This window comes from Chiloscyllium plagiosum, chromosome 3 (genome assembly GCF_004010195.1).
Source record: "Chiloscyllium plagiosum isolate BGI_BamShark_2017 chromosome 3, ASM401019v2, whole genome shotgun sequence".
NCBI lineage: Eukaryota > Metazoa > Chordata > Chondrichthyes > Orectolobiformes > Hemiscylliidae > Chiloscyllium > Chiloscyllium plagiosum.
The window spans coordinates 138,035,274-138,048,479 of record NC_057712.1 but is presented as its reverse complement, the minus strand read 5'-3'; the positions used below and the strand labels follow the sequence as shown (position 1 = coordinate 138,048,479).

At 45.1% G+C, this 13,206-nt stretch overlaps 1 protein-coding gene across 1 annotated transcript in view; it reads left to right on the top strand.

Annotated features, from left to right (window-relative positions):
• fbxo41 (F-box protein 41) overlaps positions 1 to 13,206 on the top strand; it is a 217,116-nt gene that overhangs the window by 5,700 nt on the left and 198,210 nt on the right. Inside the window, exons 2-3 of the mRNA XM_043675727.1 lie at positions 742 to 1,701; positions 8,667 to 8,874. Of these exons, the coding sequence (XP_043531662.1) occupies positions 986 to 1,701; positions 8,667 to 8,874 (924 nt within the window). The 5' untranslated portion in view covers positions 742 to 985. The remainder of the gene's footprint in view (positions 1 to 741; positions 1,702 to 8,666; positions 8,875 to 13,206) is intronic.

Genomic DNA, 13,206 nt, shown 5'->3' with positions numbered 1-13,206 from the left:
TACGGGGTAGACCATTTAGGACAGAGATGTGGAGAAACTTCTTCACCCAGAGAGTAGTGGCTGTATGGAATGCTCTGCCCCAGAGAGCAGTGGAGGCCCAGTCTCTGGATTCATTTAAGAAAGTGTTGGATAGAGCTCTCAAGGATAGTGAAATCAAGGGTTATGGAGATAAGGCAGGAACAGGATACTGATTGAGGATGATCAGCCATGATCATATTGAATGGCGGTGCAGGCTCGAAGGGCAGAATGGCCTAGTCCTGCACCTATTACCTCTTTAAATGTCTACCACTGCTTGCTTACTGTCATTCCTGCTAAGCTATTTGCCCAGGAGGAGGCTGGAAGAACACAGCAAGCCAAGCAGCATCAGCAGGTGGAGAAGACAATGTTTAAAGTGTACTGAAATGTTGACTTCTCCACCTCCTGGATCTGCCTGGCTTGCTGTGATCTTCCAGCCTCCTGCTTGTCTACTTTGGATTCCAGCATCAGCAGTTTATTTTTGTCTCAAACTATTTGCCCACTCCACTCTAACCAGCTCCATCTACATTTCATTGTAATTCCTTTTATTTAAATTTAATATAGTTTGAGCCACGATGACCTAATATCTGCTAGCTCATTTAAACTGCAGTTATGGATGATGCAATCTGTGATTGGTATGAATTTTATATGTTGAGTACCTGAGACTTCAAAGTTAATTCAAGACGGCTGCTTAAGTATTTATGTAAGATGTTCTCTTTCTCCCAGCAGGTACAAATTTGAATGCCTTTTGAGCGTCAATAAAATAACACTCAGATGTGTTAATCTGAAAGATCTGGCAAATTGAATTGAAGGAAAGTTATAATGTCTGCACCATGACATCACATAAATTTCAGTCTGCATTGTCACTTTGTATTCTATCTTTGAAGATAGTTAAGCAGAATTGATCAGTATGAGAAACCATCCTGTTCATGCACAGTACATTCAATGTACACGTGGGGTTTTTTGAGGAATGGCCTCTTTGGACCTACCCTACCGCTGTCCAAGATGTGGTGAACACAAGCGTTTTCGAAGTCTGTCTTCGTTGCGAGCCCATCTGGAATATAATCACACATACGAGACACTTTACGTGCTTTCTAAGTCCAACAGTGTTTGTGATGCCAGTGTTGTGTCTTCAGGAGTTGACAAGTCCATTCTGATACCTACGTCCTGTAAAGAAATATTTGAAAGCACCTCATTCAGGGGTAAAGAACAAAGATATTTGTATGACTTACAGTGTGGGGAGGATTTACCACTTGGTTCCACCTGTTACTTCCCTGAGGTTGAGGTTCCAGTTAACGATATACTCATGAGAAAGGCAGTGACATCTGCTGCTCCTCCGGCTGCTCTAGCTGCAGCAGCAGTGGATGCTGTTTATGAGGAAGGCCTGGCTCGATTAAAGATTCAAGCGCTTGAGAAGCTTGACTTAAATGAACGTCTAGAGAAGCTGTCAGAGGAAGTGGAGCAGAAAATCACAGCTCGAGTAGACAAACTTCAGACAGAACTTGAGAAAAAGAGTTCTGAGTTGGAGAAAGCCAAACAGGAAAGTGTGAAGTTGAGTCAAGAAAAGCAAGACCTTGAAGAAAAGGCCTCCGAGTTATCACGCCAGGTCGATGTGAGTGTCGAGATGCTGGCTACATTGAAACAAGATTTGGTGCAGAAGGACCAAGAACTTGCCAGGAAACAACAGTAAGTATATGTGTTGTGGTCCAGAATGTTACAAAGAATCGCAAAAATTCATTCACAGTTTTTCTGTTATTTTAAAAAGAACATAGAACAATACAGCACAGGCCCTTCAGCCCTTGATGTTGTGCTGACCTTTTGTCCTACTCTAAGATCAGACTAACCTACATACCCTTCATTGTACTATCGTCCATGTGCCTATCCAAGAGTCACGTAAATGTCCCTAATGTATCTCACTGTACTTGTGACAGATATTTCTGCCATGGGGAAAAGTCTCTGGCTATCAACTCTATCTATGCCTCATTATCTTGAACATCTGTATCAAGTCACCTCTCATCCTTCTTTGCTTCAGTAAGAAAACTCCTAACTCCCTCAACATTTCTTCATAAGACATGCCCTCCAGTCCAGGCAGCATCCTGCTAAATCTCCTCTGCACCCTCTCTAAAGCGTCCACATCCTTCCTATAATGAGGCGACCAGAACTGAACACAGTATTCCAAGTATGGTCTAACCAGGGCTTGAAAGAGCTGCAGCATAACCTCATGTCTCTTAAACTCAATCCCCCTGTTTAGGCCACTCTTGGAACACAATTCTGGTTTTCCTGCTATAGGAAGGATGTTGTGAAGTTTGAAAGGGTTCAGAAAAGATTTACAAGGATTTTGCCAGGGTTGGAAGGTTTGAACTGTAAGGAGAGACTCGGGTTGTTAAGAAGGCATACAGCGTGTTAGCTTTTATTGGTAGAGGGATTGGGTTCGGAGCCATGATGCAGCTGTACAAAGTTGGTGTGGCTGCACTTGGAGTATTGTGTACAGGTCTGGTCACTGCATTATATGAAGGATGTAGAAGCATTGGAAGGGGTTGCAGAGGAGATTTACTCGGATGTTTCCTGGTATGGAGGGAAGATTTTATGAGGAAAGGCTGAGGGACTTGAGGCTGTTTTCGTTAGAGAGAAGAAGGTTAAGAAGTGACTTAATAGAGACGTACAAGATGATCAGAGGATTAAATAGGGTGGACAGTGAGAGCCTATTTCCTTGGATGGTGATGGCTAGCACAAGGGGGCATAGCTTTAAATTGAGGGGTAATAAATATAGGACAGATGTCAGAGGTAGGTCCTTTACTCAGAGAGTAGTAGTAGTAGTAGGGAATGCCCTGCTGCAACAGTAGTAGACTCACCAAATTTAATGGCATTTAAATGGTCATTAGATAAATTGGGTGGCACGGTGGTTCAGTGGTTAGCATTGCTGCCTCACAGCACCAGGGTCCCAGGTTCGATTCCAGCCTCAGGTGACTGTCTGTGTGGAGTTTGCACATTCTCCCTGTGTCTGCGTGGGTTTCCTCCGGGTGCTCCAGTTTCCTCCCACAGTCCAAAGATATGTGGGTTAGGTGAATTGGACATGCTAAATTGCCTGCAGTGTTAGGTGCATTAGTCGGAGGGAAATGGGTCTGGTTGGGTTCCTCTTCAGAGGGTCAGTGTGGACTGGTTGGGCCAAAGGGCCTGTTTCCACACTGTGGGGAATCGAATCTAATCTAATCTAAATATATGGATCATAATGGAAATGTATAGGTTAGATGGGCTTCAGATCGATTTCACAGGTCAGTGCAATATTGAGGGCCAAAGGGCCTGTACTGCGAACTATTGTTCTATGTTCTATGTAATGAACGCCAACACTCCATATGTCTTCTTAACAACCCCACGAGCCTGAGTGGCAACTTTGAGAGACCTATGGACATGGATACCAAGATCCCTCTGTTCCTCCATACTGCCAAGAATCTTACCTTTCACCCATGTATTCTGCTTTCAGATTCGACCTTCAAAAGTGAATGACTTCACACTTTTTCAGGTTGAACTCCACCTGACACTTATCACCCAGTTCTGCATCTCTTCGATGTCTTGTTGCAACCTACAACAGCCCTCCACACTATCCACAACACCACCAACCGTCATGTCATCAGCAAACTTGCTAACCCACCCTTCCATTTACTTATCCAAGTCGTTTATAAAAAGAGCAGAACTAATCCCTGCAGAACACCACCTATCACTGAGCTCCCGGCTCTACCACCATCTTCTGTCTTCAATGGGCCAGCCAATTCTGCATCCAGCAGCCAGATTTCTCTATATCCCATGCTTCCTTACTTTATGAATGAGCCTACCGTGGGGAACCTTATCAAATGTCTTGCTAAAATCAATATACACTACATCCACTTCTCTACTTCTTCAATGTGTTTTGTCACACCTCAAAGAATTCAGTAAGGTTTGTGAGACATAACCTGCCCCTCACATGCTATCTCTAATCAAACTATCGTTTTCCATGTAATCATATATCCTGTCTCTCAGAATCCTCTCCAACACTTTGCACACTACTGACATAAGACTGACTGGTCTGTAATTCCCAGGACTACCTTTATTCCCTGTCTTGAACAAGGGAATAGTCGAACAGGTTTAATTGGAAGCACTAGCTTTCAGAGTGCTGCTCCTTCATCAGCATTCCGAAAGCTAGTGCTTCCAAATAAACCTGTTGGACTATAGCCTGGTGTTGTGTGATTTTTAACTTTGTGCACCCTAATCCAACACCAGCATCTCCAAATCACGTTGAACAAGGGAGTGAAGTTTGCCACCCTCCAATCATCTGGTACTACTCCACTGGACAGTGAGGAGGCAAAGATCATTGCTAAAGATGTGGTAATCTCTTGCCTGGCTTCCTGCAGTAACCTAGGGTATAACCCGTCTGGCCAGGGTGTATATCTATCCTTATGTTTTTTAAATTTCTCAGCACGTCCTCCTTCCTAACATCAACCTGTTCTGGCATATCAGTCTGTTTCCTCCTCAACCTTAAGTAAGCTTCCTTCTTTCTCTTGACCAGATGTTCCATATCCTTCGTCATCCAAGGTTCTTTTACCCTCCCATCCCTTCCTTGTCTCAGTGGGTCAAACCTATCCAGCATGATCAGCAAGTGCTCCCTAAACAACCTCCACATTTCTGTCACGCATTCCCCTGAGAACATCTGTTCCCAATTTATGCTGAACAGTTCCTGCCTAATAGCATTGTAATTCCCCCTCCCCGAAGTAAGTACTTTCCCATAAAGCTCCCAATAAAGTGACTGCTCCTTTCTGATTTCTGACTTCCACCCATACTGACTCAGTAGACAAACCCTCCTCAACGATCTCTCTTTCTGCAACTGTGCACCCCCCATTCCTTTTGAAACATCTAAACCCTGGAACTTCCAACAATTATTCCTGCTCCTGTGATATTCAAGTCTTTGTAATGGCCACAACATCATAGTTCGAAGTACTGATCCATCTGAGTTCATCACCCTTACTCCTGATACTATTGCATTAAAATAGACACACTTCAACCCATGACACTGACTGCACCTTTGCGCTATCGAGTGCCTGTCCCTCCTCACAGACTCTCTGCATTGCTGTATCTGGTTGTTCACTATCTACTCCATCATTTGATCTGTAGTTCAGGTTCCCTTCCCCCTGTCAATCCAGTTTAAACCCTCCCAAAGAGTTCTAGCAAACTTCCCATCCAGGATATTGCTGCCCCTCCTGTTCAAGTGCAACCTGTCCTTCTTGTACAGGTCCCACCTTCCCTAGACCTATCCCAGTGATCCACATATATGAAGCTCTCCCTCCCACAGCAGCCCTGCAGCCACGTGTTCATCTGCACTGGCTCCCTATTCTTAGCCTCACTAGCACGTGGCACTGGTAGCAATCCTGAGATTACTACTCTGCTTGTCCTGCCTTCTAGCTTCCACATAACTCCCTATGTTCTCTTTTCAGGTCCTCTTCCATTTCCTTACCTAGGTCATTGGTACTGATGTGTACCCTCTTCCTTAAGAATCCTGTAGACTCGATCTGAGACATCCCTGACTTTGGCATCTGGAGTCTTGCTGGTGACCACAGAATCTCCTGTCTGTCCCTCTCATGATTGAATCTCCTGTCACTACTGCTCTCCTATTCTCCCCCCTTTCCTTCTCAGTTATTGAGCCAGGCTCAGTGCCAGAAATCTGGCTGCTGTGGCTTTGCCTTCTTAGGTTGTGCCCCCCCAACAGTATCCGAAATGGTATGCTTCCAAGATGTGGGTATCACTGGCTAGACTAGCATCTATTGCCCAACCCTACATGTTTTTGAAAAGGTAGTATAGAGTTAACTCTTGAACCACTGCAGCCCATGTGTTTGTAAGTAGACCCACGATGCTGTTAGAGGCATAGAGTTTTTAAAGGAGGAAAAAGGCCCTCTGGTCTAGCACGTCCATGCTGGTCACCAAACATTTATTGATTCTTATCACATTTTCCAGCATTAGCCCCCAGCCTTATATGCAATGGCATTTCAAGTACTCATCTAAGTAGTTCTTAAATGAAATGAAATGAAAGAAAGGTTCATATAACACCACACCATCCTAGATGGTTAATGGTTAGCTGGGAGTTTGGGACTGATTAATTTGGAAACAACATCATCAATATTTGAAATAAACATAGTACAAAAGGAAAGGGCGGCTCAGTGGTTAGCGCTGCTGTCTTACACTAGGAACCTGGATTCCATCCTTGGGCAACTATCTGTGTGGACTTTGCATATTCTACCTGTGCCTGTGTGGGTTTCCTCCAGATGCTCCAAATTCCTCCCACAATCCAAAGATGTTCAGGTTAGGTGAATCGGCCATGCTAAATTGCCCTAGTAACAGGAGATTCAATCATGAGAGGGACAGACAGGAGATCCTGTGGTCACCAGCAAAGATCGTATGAGGAAAGGCTGAGGCACTTGGGGTTGTTTTCATTGGAGAAAAGAAGGTTTGGGGGTGACTTGATAGAGGTGTATAAGATGATTAGGGGTTTAGATAGGGTCGACAGTGAGAATCGTTTTCCTCGTATGGAGTCAGCTATTACAAGGGGGCATAGCTTTAAATTAAGGGGGGGTAGGTATAGGACAGATGTTAGGGGTAGGTTCTTTACTCAGCGAGTTGTGAGTTCATGGAATGCCCTGCCAGTAGCAGTGGTGGACTCTCCCTCATTATGGGCATTTAAGCGGGCATTGGATAGGTATATGGAGGATAGTGGGTTAGTATAGGTTAGGTGGGCTTGGATCGGCGCAACATCGAGGGCCGAAGGGCCTGTACTGCGCTGTATTCTTCTATGTTCTATGTTCTAAGACTCCAGATGCCAAAGTCAGGGATGTCTCAGATCGAGTCTACAGGATTCTTAAGGAAGAGGGAGAGCAACCAGAAGTCGAGGTACAAATCGGTACCGCATACTAAGTATCTAGGGATGTGCAGGCTAGGTGGATTAGCCATAGGAAATGCAGGGTTACAGGCACAAGTTGGGGAGGTTAGAGTCCGGGTGAGATACTTTTCGGAGAGTCGGCTTGGATTCGATGGGCCAAATGGCCTGCTTCTAAGCTGTAGGGATTCTATGTTTCTATGAGTTCCTCAAACTAAATGAGAAGTCAGGAGATTTTTCAAGATGTATAGTTTCTTTAAGAAATTTGTCTCAAACTTTAGCTGAACAACTATTGTCGATAAAAGTCGTGGTTTGGAGATGCTGGTATTGGACTGGGGTGTACAAAGTTAAAAATCACAAAAAACCAGGTTATAGTCCAACAGGTTTAATTGAAAGCACTAGCTTTCAGAACGACGCTCCTTCATCCAGGTGGTTGTGGAGGGCTCAGTTGTCAGGCACAGAATTTATAGCAAACGTTTACAGTGTGATGTTACTGAAATTATACATTGAAAAATACCTTGATTGTCTGCTGAGTCTTTCATCTGTTCGAATATCATGATAGTTTCACTTCTTTCATGTGTAAATCACAAAACTTTTTTTTAAAAGTTGCATTCTCAGGTTCCAATTAAATCTGTTGGACGATGACCTGGTGTTGTGTGATTTTTAACATTGTCAATAAAAATAGGGAAGTCTTGTTTAAACTATACAAAGCACTAGTTGGACCACAGCTGGATAGTCTTGGCTCCCTTATCTACTTGATAGAGTTCACTAGTTTGATCCAGGGTATGGAGGGATTTTTTTTATGAAGAGAGGTTGAGTAGGTTGGATTCATTGGAGACTAGACCTTATTCAAACAAATAAGATTCTTAGGGTCTTGACAGCCACATCTTCTTGACAGTCACTATCTCCATCACCCCCACGTTGATCTATCTGTTGCATTCTCAGCTACCTTTCCCCAGGCCCACTCCACTCCCATTTATCCACGCTGTTGGCATCATGCTGCATTGCAGATGGCTGGTTTGCAAAACAGAGTGACACCAACAACACTGATTCAATTCCTACACTGGTTGAGGTTACCCTGAGATCCCTCCTCAATCTCTCCCTTCCCCTCACGTGGTGTGATAACCCTCATGTGAAACCACCACCAGTCATAGAGTCATAGAATTATACAGCATGGAAACAGATCCTTAGGCCCAACTCATCTGCGCTGACCAGGTACCCTAAATTGATCTAGTCCCATTTCCCAGCATTTGGTCCATATCCCTCTAAGCCCTTCCTCCAGGCCATTCGGCTACAACACGCATTTTGTTAATGCGAATTCGCTGTAGTATGATTGACGAATTGGGATACAGTTTCCAAAACATGAACCTTTAAAATGTGTTGGCTGTCATGCAATTACATTGCCAACATTTTAAGCGCTATTTCTAAATCACGATTTTTCAATAATGCCATGTTGCACAAGAATGCAACATTGCATTATAGGAGAACTACCTGTATTCATGCATCCATCCAGATGCCTTTTAAATGTTGTATTGTTATCTTTCTCTAATGAGTTAGTGATACTATGACGATGACCTAATATCTAACTATCAGCTGTCAATTCACCATTGAATATATTTAAAGTTCAGTTAGAAAAGAAAAATGTAGAGCTATCATTGACATGTTTGAATGCTCATCAGTAGAACTTGCTAAGAATTGGAATCATTTGCTTGGTTTTGTGATTCAATATACTTCTTTCCCCTATTGATTTTTGCAGGGAAGTGTCACAGATTGATCAGTTCTTACAAGAGACAGCAGCACGTGAAGCAAATGCAAAAGTTCGCCTGCAGCAATTTATAGAGGAACTTCTGGACAGAGCAGACAGGGCTGAAAAGCAGCTAATGGTGATCAGTAGTTGTGGTACGACACCTAATGGCAGTCTGGGAAGGAGCAGCAACCCTGGGGCAAGAACTAGCAGAGAACAGGTACTTGTACGTTATTAGCAATTGGCAATGCTGCCTGAGATTCAATTGATAAATGGAAACACGTAATTTTTTTGATTGTTCACTTGTGGATTATGTGCCTTATAAACTATTAAAGGCAAGATGTTAAGCAGGGAAAGAGTAGGACTCATTAGGGACCGAAGTGACAACCTATGTGTAAAGCCACAGCATATTAAAAAGGTGTTAAATGAATCCTTCTCTTTGGTCTTCATTCTGGGAAATGGAAAACAGAATTCAGGAAAGGGGATTGTGAGAAACTTTTACATTTTAAAATAGGAAATGGAAAGGTATTGAAGGCTCTGTTGAACAAATTCCCTGGCTCAGATTAATTGCATCACAGGCTGCTTTGGGAGGAAAGGCAGGAAATTGCAGGGGCTGTGACACAAATCTTTAATTCCATGGGGGAAATGCCAGAGGACTGGAGAATGGTTACTTTTCAAGAAGGGTGGTGGAGATGAACCGGGAAATTGCAGACTAGTTCAGTACTAGTGAAATTATGAGAGAAAAGTCTGAAGGAAAGAGTTAATATCCACTTAGAAAGCATGGGTAAAGTAGGGACAGTCAGCGTGGCTTTGTCAGAGGAAGGTCATGCCTAACAAATTTGTTAGAATTTTTCAAATATGTGATCAGGTGTGTGGATGGCGGGTGTTTGGTTGATGTAGTTTATATGGATTTTAGCAAAGTTTTTGACAAGGAGACTGATTGAGAAGGTTAAAGCACATGGAATTTAAGGAAATGTAATGAGATGGATCAGAAACTGGCCCAATAATAGGACACAAACTATTAAAGGTTAATAGTTTGTGGGCGGCACGGTGGCACAGTGATTAGCACTGCTGCCTCACAGCGCCAGAGACCCGGGTTCAACTCCCGCCTCAGGCGACTCTCTGTGTGGAGTTTGCACATTCTCCCCGTGTCTGCGTGGGTTTCCTCCGGGTGCTCCGGTTTCCTCCCACAGTCCAAAAATGTGCAGGTTAGGTGAATTGGCCATGCTAAATTGCCCGTAGTGTTAGGTGAAGGGGTAAATGTAGGAGTATGGGTCTGGGTGGTATACGCTTCGGCGGGTCGGTGTGGACTTGTTGGGCCGAAAGGCCTGTTTCCACACTGTAACTAATCTAATCTAAACAAACAGTAATTGTATTGGCTATTCGAGTGACTGAAGGTAAGTTGAACTGACTCCACAGAGGCCGGTATCCCATCATCAAGTCACCCTTTATTTACACATGTACAGTCTATGACACTGATCCAGCTCCTCAGAGCCAGCTCTCGGAGTGAACAAGATATCTGACACTTCTTTTTTATCTGTCAGCCAGGGCTCCTTGATTAGACCAATTAACAACCCCAATCGGGGAACTCATATTCTGTGAAGTCCACCTGGCTAACTTTGTTATGCTCACTACACCCACCCCTCTGAGTCCGAGCTGGTTTTTCTTTCTTGTAGCACCTCCAGGCCAGGTTCCTCCAACTCTGCCTTTGTTACAGGCAGCATGTCTTGTATAGAAGGTCGCCTCTTGGGCCAGAGCATCTCAGAAGAAATGCATTCTCCTCTTCAGGCAGCAAGGGTGTTGAGGCAGCAACATCCGCTGTACACACCTCTGATTCCAAGGCATCAACAACGCTTGGTAGAGAGGGAGAACCAATAGGTTCTGGAAAAGTCAGAAGGGCTGTCGAGGACGGGCACAGTTTGCTCCTGCACTGTTTGCAGGTTTGCAGCTTTCATATGGTCCATGTGCTTGTTCAGGATCTTTGCATCTTCAAATGTCACTGACTCTGACCTCACATCGGACAAGTGTTTGGTGCAGAAAAGTGCAGCCAGTCAGGCAGCATCTGAGGAGCAAGAGAGTTGACATTTCGAGCATAAGCCCTTCATCAGGAATGCCGGGGTGGCTCATAGGGGCTGAGAGTTAAATGAGAGGGTTGTGGGGCTGGGAGGGGAAGGTAGCTGGGAGTGTGATAGGTAGATGAAGGTGAGGTTGAAGTTGATAGGTTGGAGCGGATAGATGGGGAAGAAGGTGGACAGGTAGGACAAGTCAAGAAGGTTGTGCTGAGTTGGAAGGTTGGATCTGGGATAAGGTGGGGGGAGGGGAGATGAGGAAACTGGTGAAATCCACATTGATCCCGTGTGGTTGGATGGTCCCAAGGTGGAAGATGAGGCATTCTTCCTCCAGGCATTGGGTGGCTAGAGTTTGGTGGTGGAGGAGGCCCAGGACTTGCATGTCCTTGTGGAGTGTGAGGGTGAGTTAAAGTGTTTGGCCACAAGGTGGTGGAATTGCTTAGTGCGTGTGTCCCAGAGATATTCTCTGAAATAATCCACGAGTTGGTGTCCTGTCTCCCCATTGTCGAGGAGAACACGTTGAGAGCAACAGACACAGTAGATGTTGTGTGTGGATATACAAGTAAATCTCTGTTGGATGTGGAATGATCCTTTTGGGCCATGGATTGGGATGAGGGGGGAGTTGTGGGCGCAGGTTTTGCACTTCTTGAGGTGGGAGGGGAAGGTGCCAGGAGTGGGGTGTGAGTTGGTTGGGGGGCATGGACCTAACAAGGGAGTCGCGAAGGGAATAGTCTTTGCAGAACACAGATAGGGATGGGGAGGGGAATGTATCCATAGTGGTAGGGTCTGTTTATGGGTAGCGGAAGCTATCAATGTGGATTTCACCAGTTTCCTCATTTCCCCTTCCTCATCTTATCCCAGATCCAACTTTCCAACTCATACTGACCTTTTGAACAGTTCACCTCTCTTTTCCGCCCTCCTCTCCTACCTACCACCTTCACCCCCACCTTCAGCTCCCTACCGAATTCTCAGCTACCTTCCCCCAGCTCCAGCCCCCTCCCATTTATCCCTCAAGCTCCTTGGGCAACCCCCTCATTCCTTATGCTCGAAATGTCGACTCTCTTGCGGCCTGACTGGCTGTGCTTTTCCAGCACCATACTCTTTGACTCTGACGTCACATCAACCATGCCTCTTATCCAAGCAGGGCCATTTCCGCAGTTCTTAAACCAAACTTCATCCCCTGGAGTAAACTGTCGCTTAGCGGAGTCTTGCATCCGACATTCGTGTTCCTGATGCCTTTCCACAACCACCACCACCACATCCTCCCGACCCTCAAGTTCTGGGAAGGTCGAGTTTAATCTGTGTGGAGTCTTCTCCCCAGGGGCAATTCTGCTGTAGTTGCATGAAAGATGATCCTGTAATCAAGCAAGGACACTTTGGTATCAAGTGAAGCTGTAGTCTGTTTCTTTAAGTCTGCCTTCAAAGTTTGGACAGCTCTTTCTGCCAGACCATTGGATGATGGATGGTATGGAGCTGTCCTTATTTGTTGAATACCAGAAATGCTTAAACTCCCTGCTGGTAGACGATGGCCCATTATCTGTGGCCAACACTTCTGGGAGTCTATGTGTTGCAAAAGATACGCGCAATTTTTCTATCGTCGTCATTGTGTTTGACGAATGAACTCTATGCACGTCCAGCCATTTTGAGTGGACATCCATAATGACTAAGAACATGAGTCCATGAAAGGAACTGCATAGTCGATGTGTAACTGAGTCCAGGGTTCAGCTGGCCATTCCCACCAATATGGTGGAGTTGCTGGTGATAACTTTTGTCTTTGTTGGCACTCTGAGCACAGCTCCACCAATGCAGTTATGTTTGCATCCTATCCTGGCCAACAGACATAACTTCTCATCAGTGTCTTCATTTTGGAAACCCATGGATGATCCTGGTGGAGTTGAGCCTGTATCTGGCAGTGACCTTTGCTCAGGATAATCACCCTTGCTCTCCTTAATAATATGCTGTCCTGTAATGTGATCTGGTCTCTCTGGGTCCAAAAATGTGTCAATTCTGGTTGTGATGGCCCATCACCACTATTAGGAGAAAGTGAGGACTGCAGATGCTGGAGATCAGAGTCAAGATTGTGGTGCTGGAAAAGCACAGCAGGTCAGACAGCGTCCTGCTCCTCGGATGCTGCCTGACCTGCTGTGCTTTTCCAGCATCACTGCCTTTAGTTTTGCCAGGACTTGTCCAAAGTCTGATATTCTGGATTAGTGGTGCTGGAAGAGCACAGCAGTTCAGGCAGCATCCAAGGAGCTTCGAAATCGACATTTCGGGCAAAAGCCCTTCATCAGGAATAAAGGCAGAGAGCCTGAAGCGTGGAGAGATAAGCTAGAGGAGGGTGGCGGTGGGGAGAAAGTAGCATAGAGTACAATGGGTGAGTGGGGGAGGGGATGAAGGTGATAGGTCAGGGAGAAGAGGATGGAGTGGATAGGTGGAAAAGGAGCTGGGCAGGTAGGACAAGTCCGGACAAGTCATGAGGACAG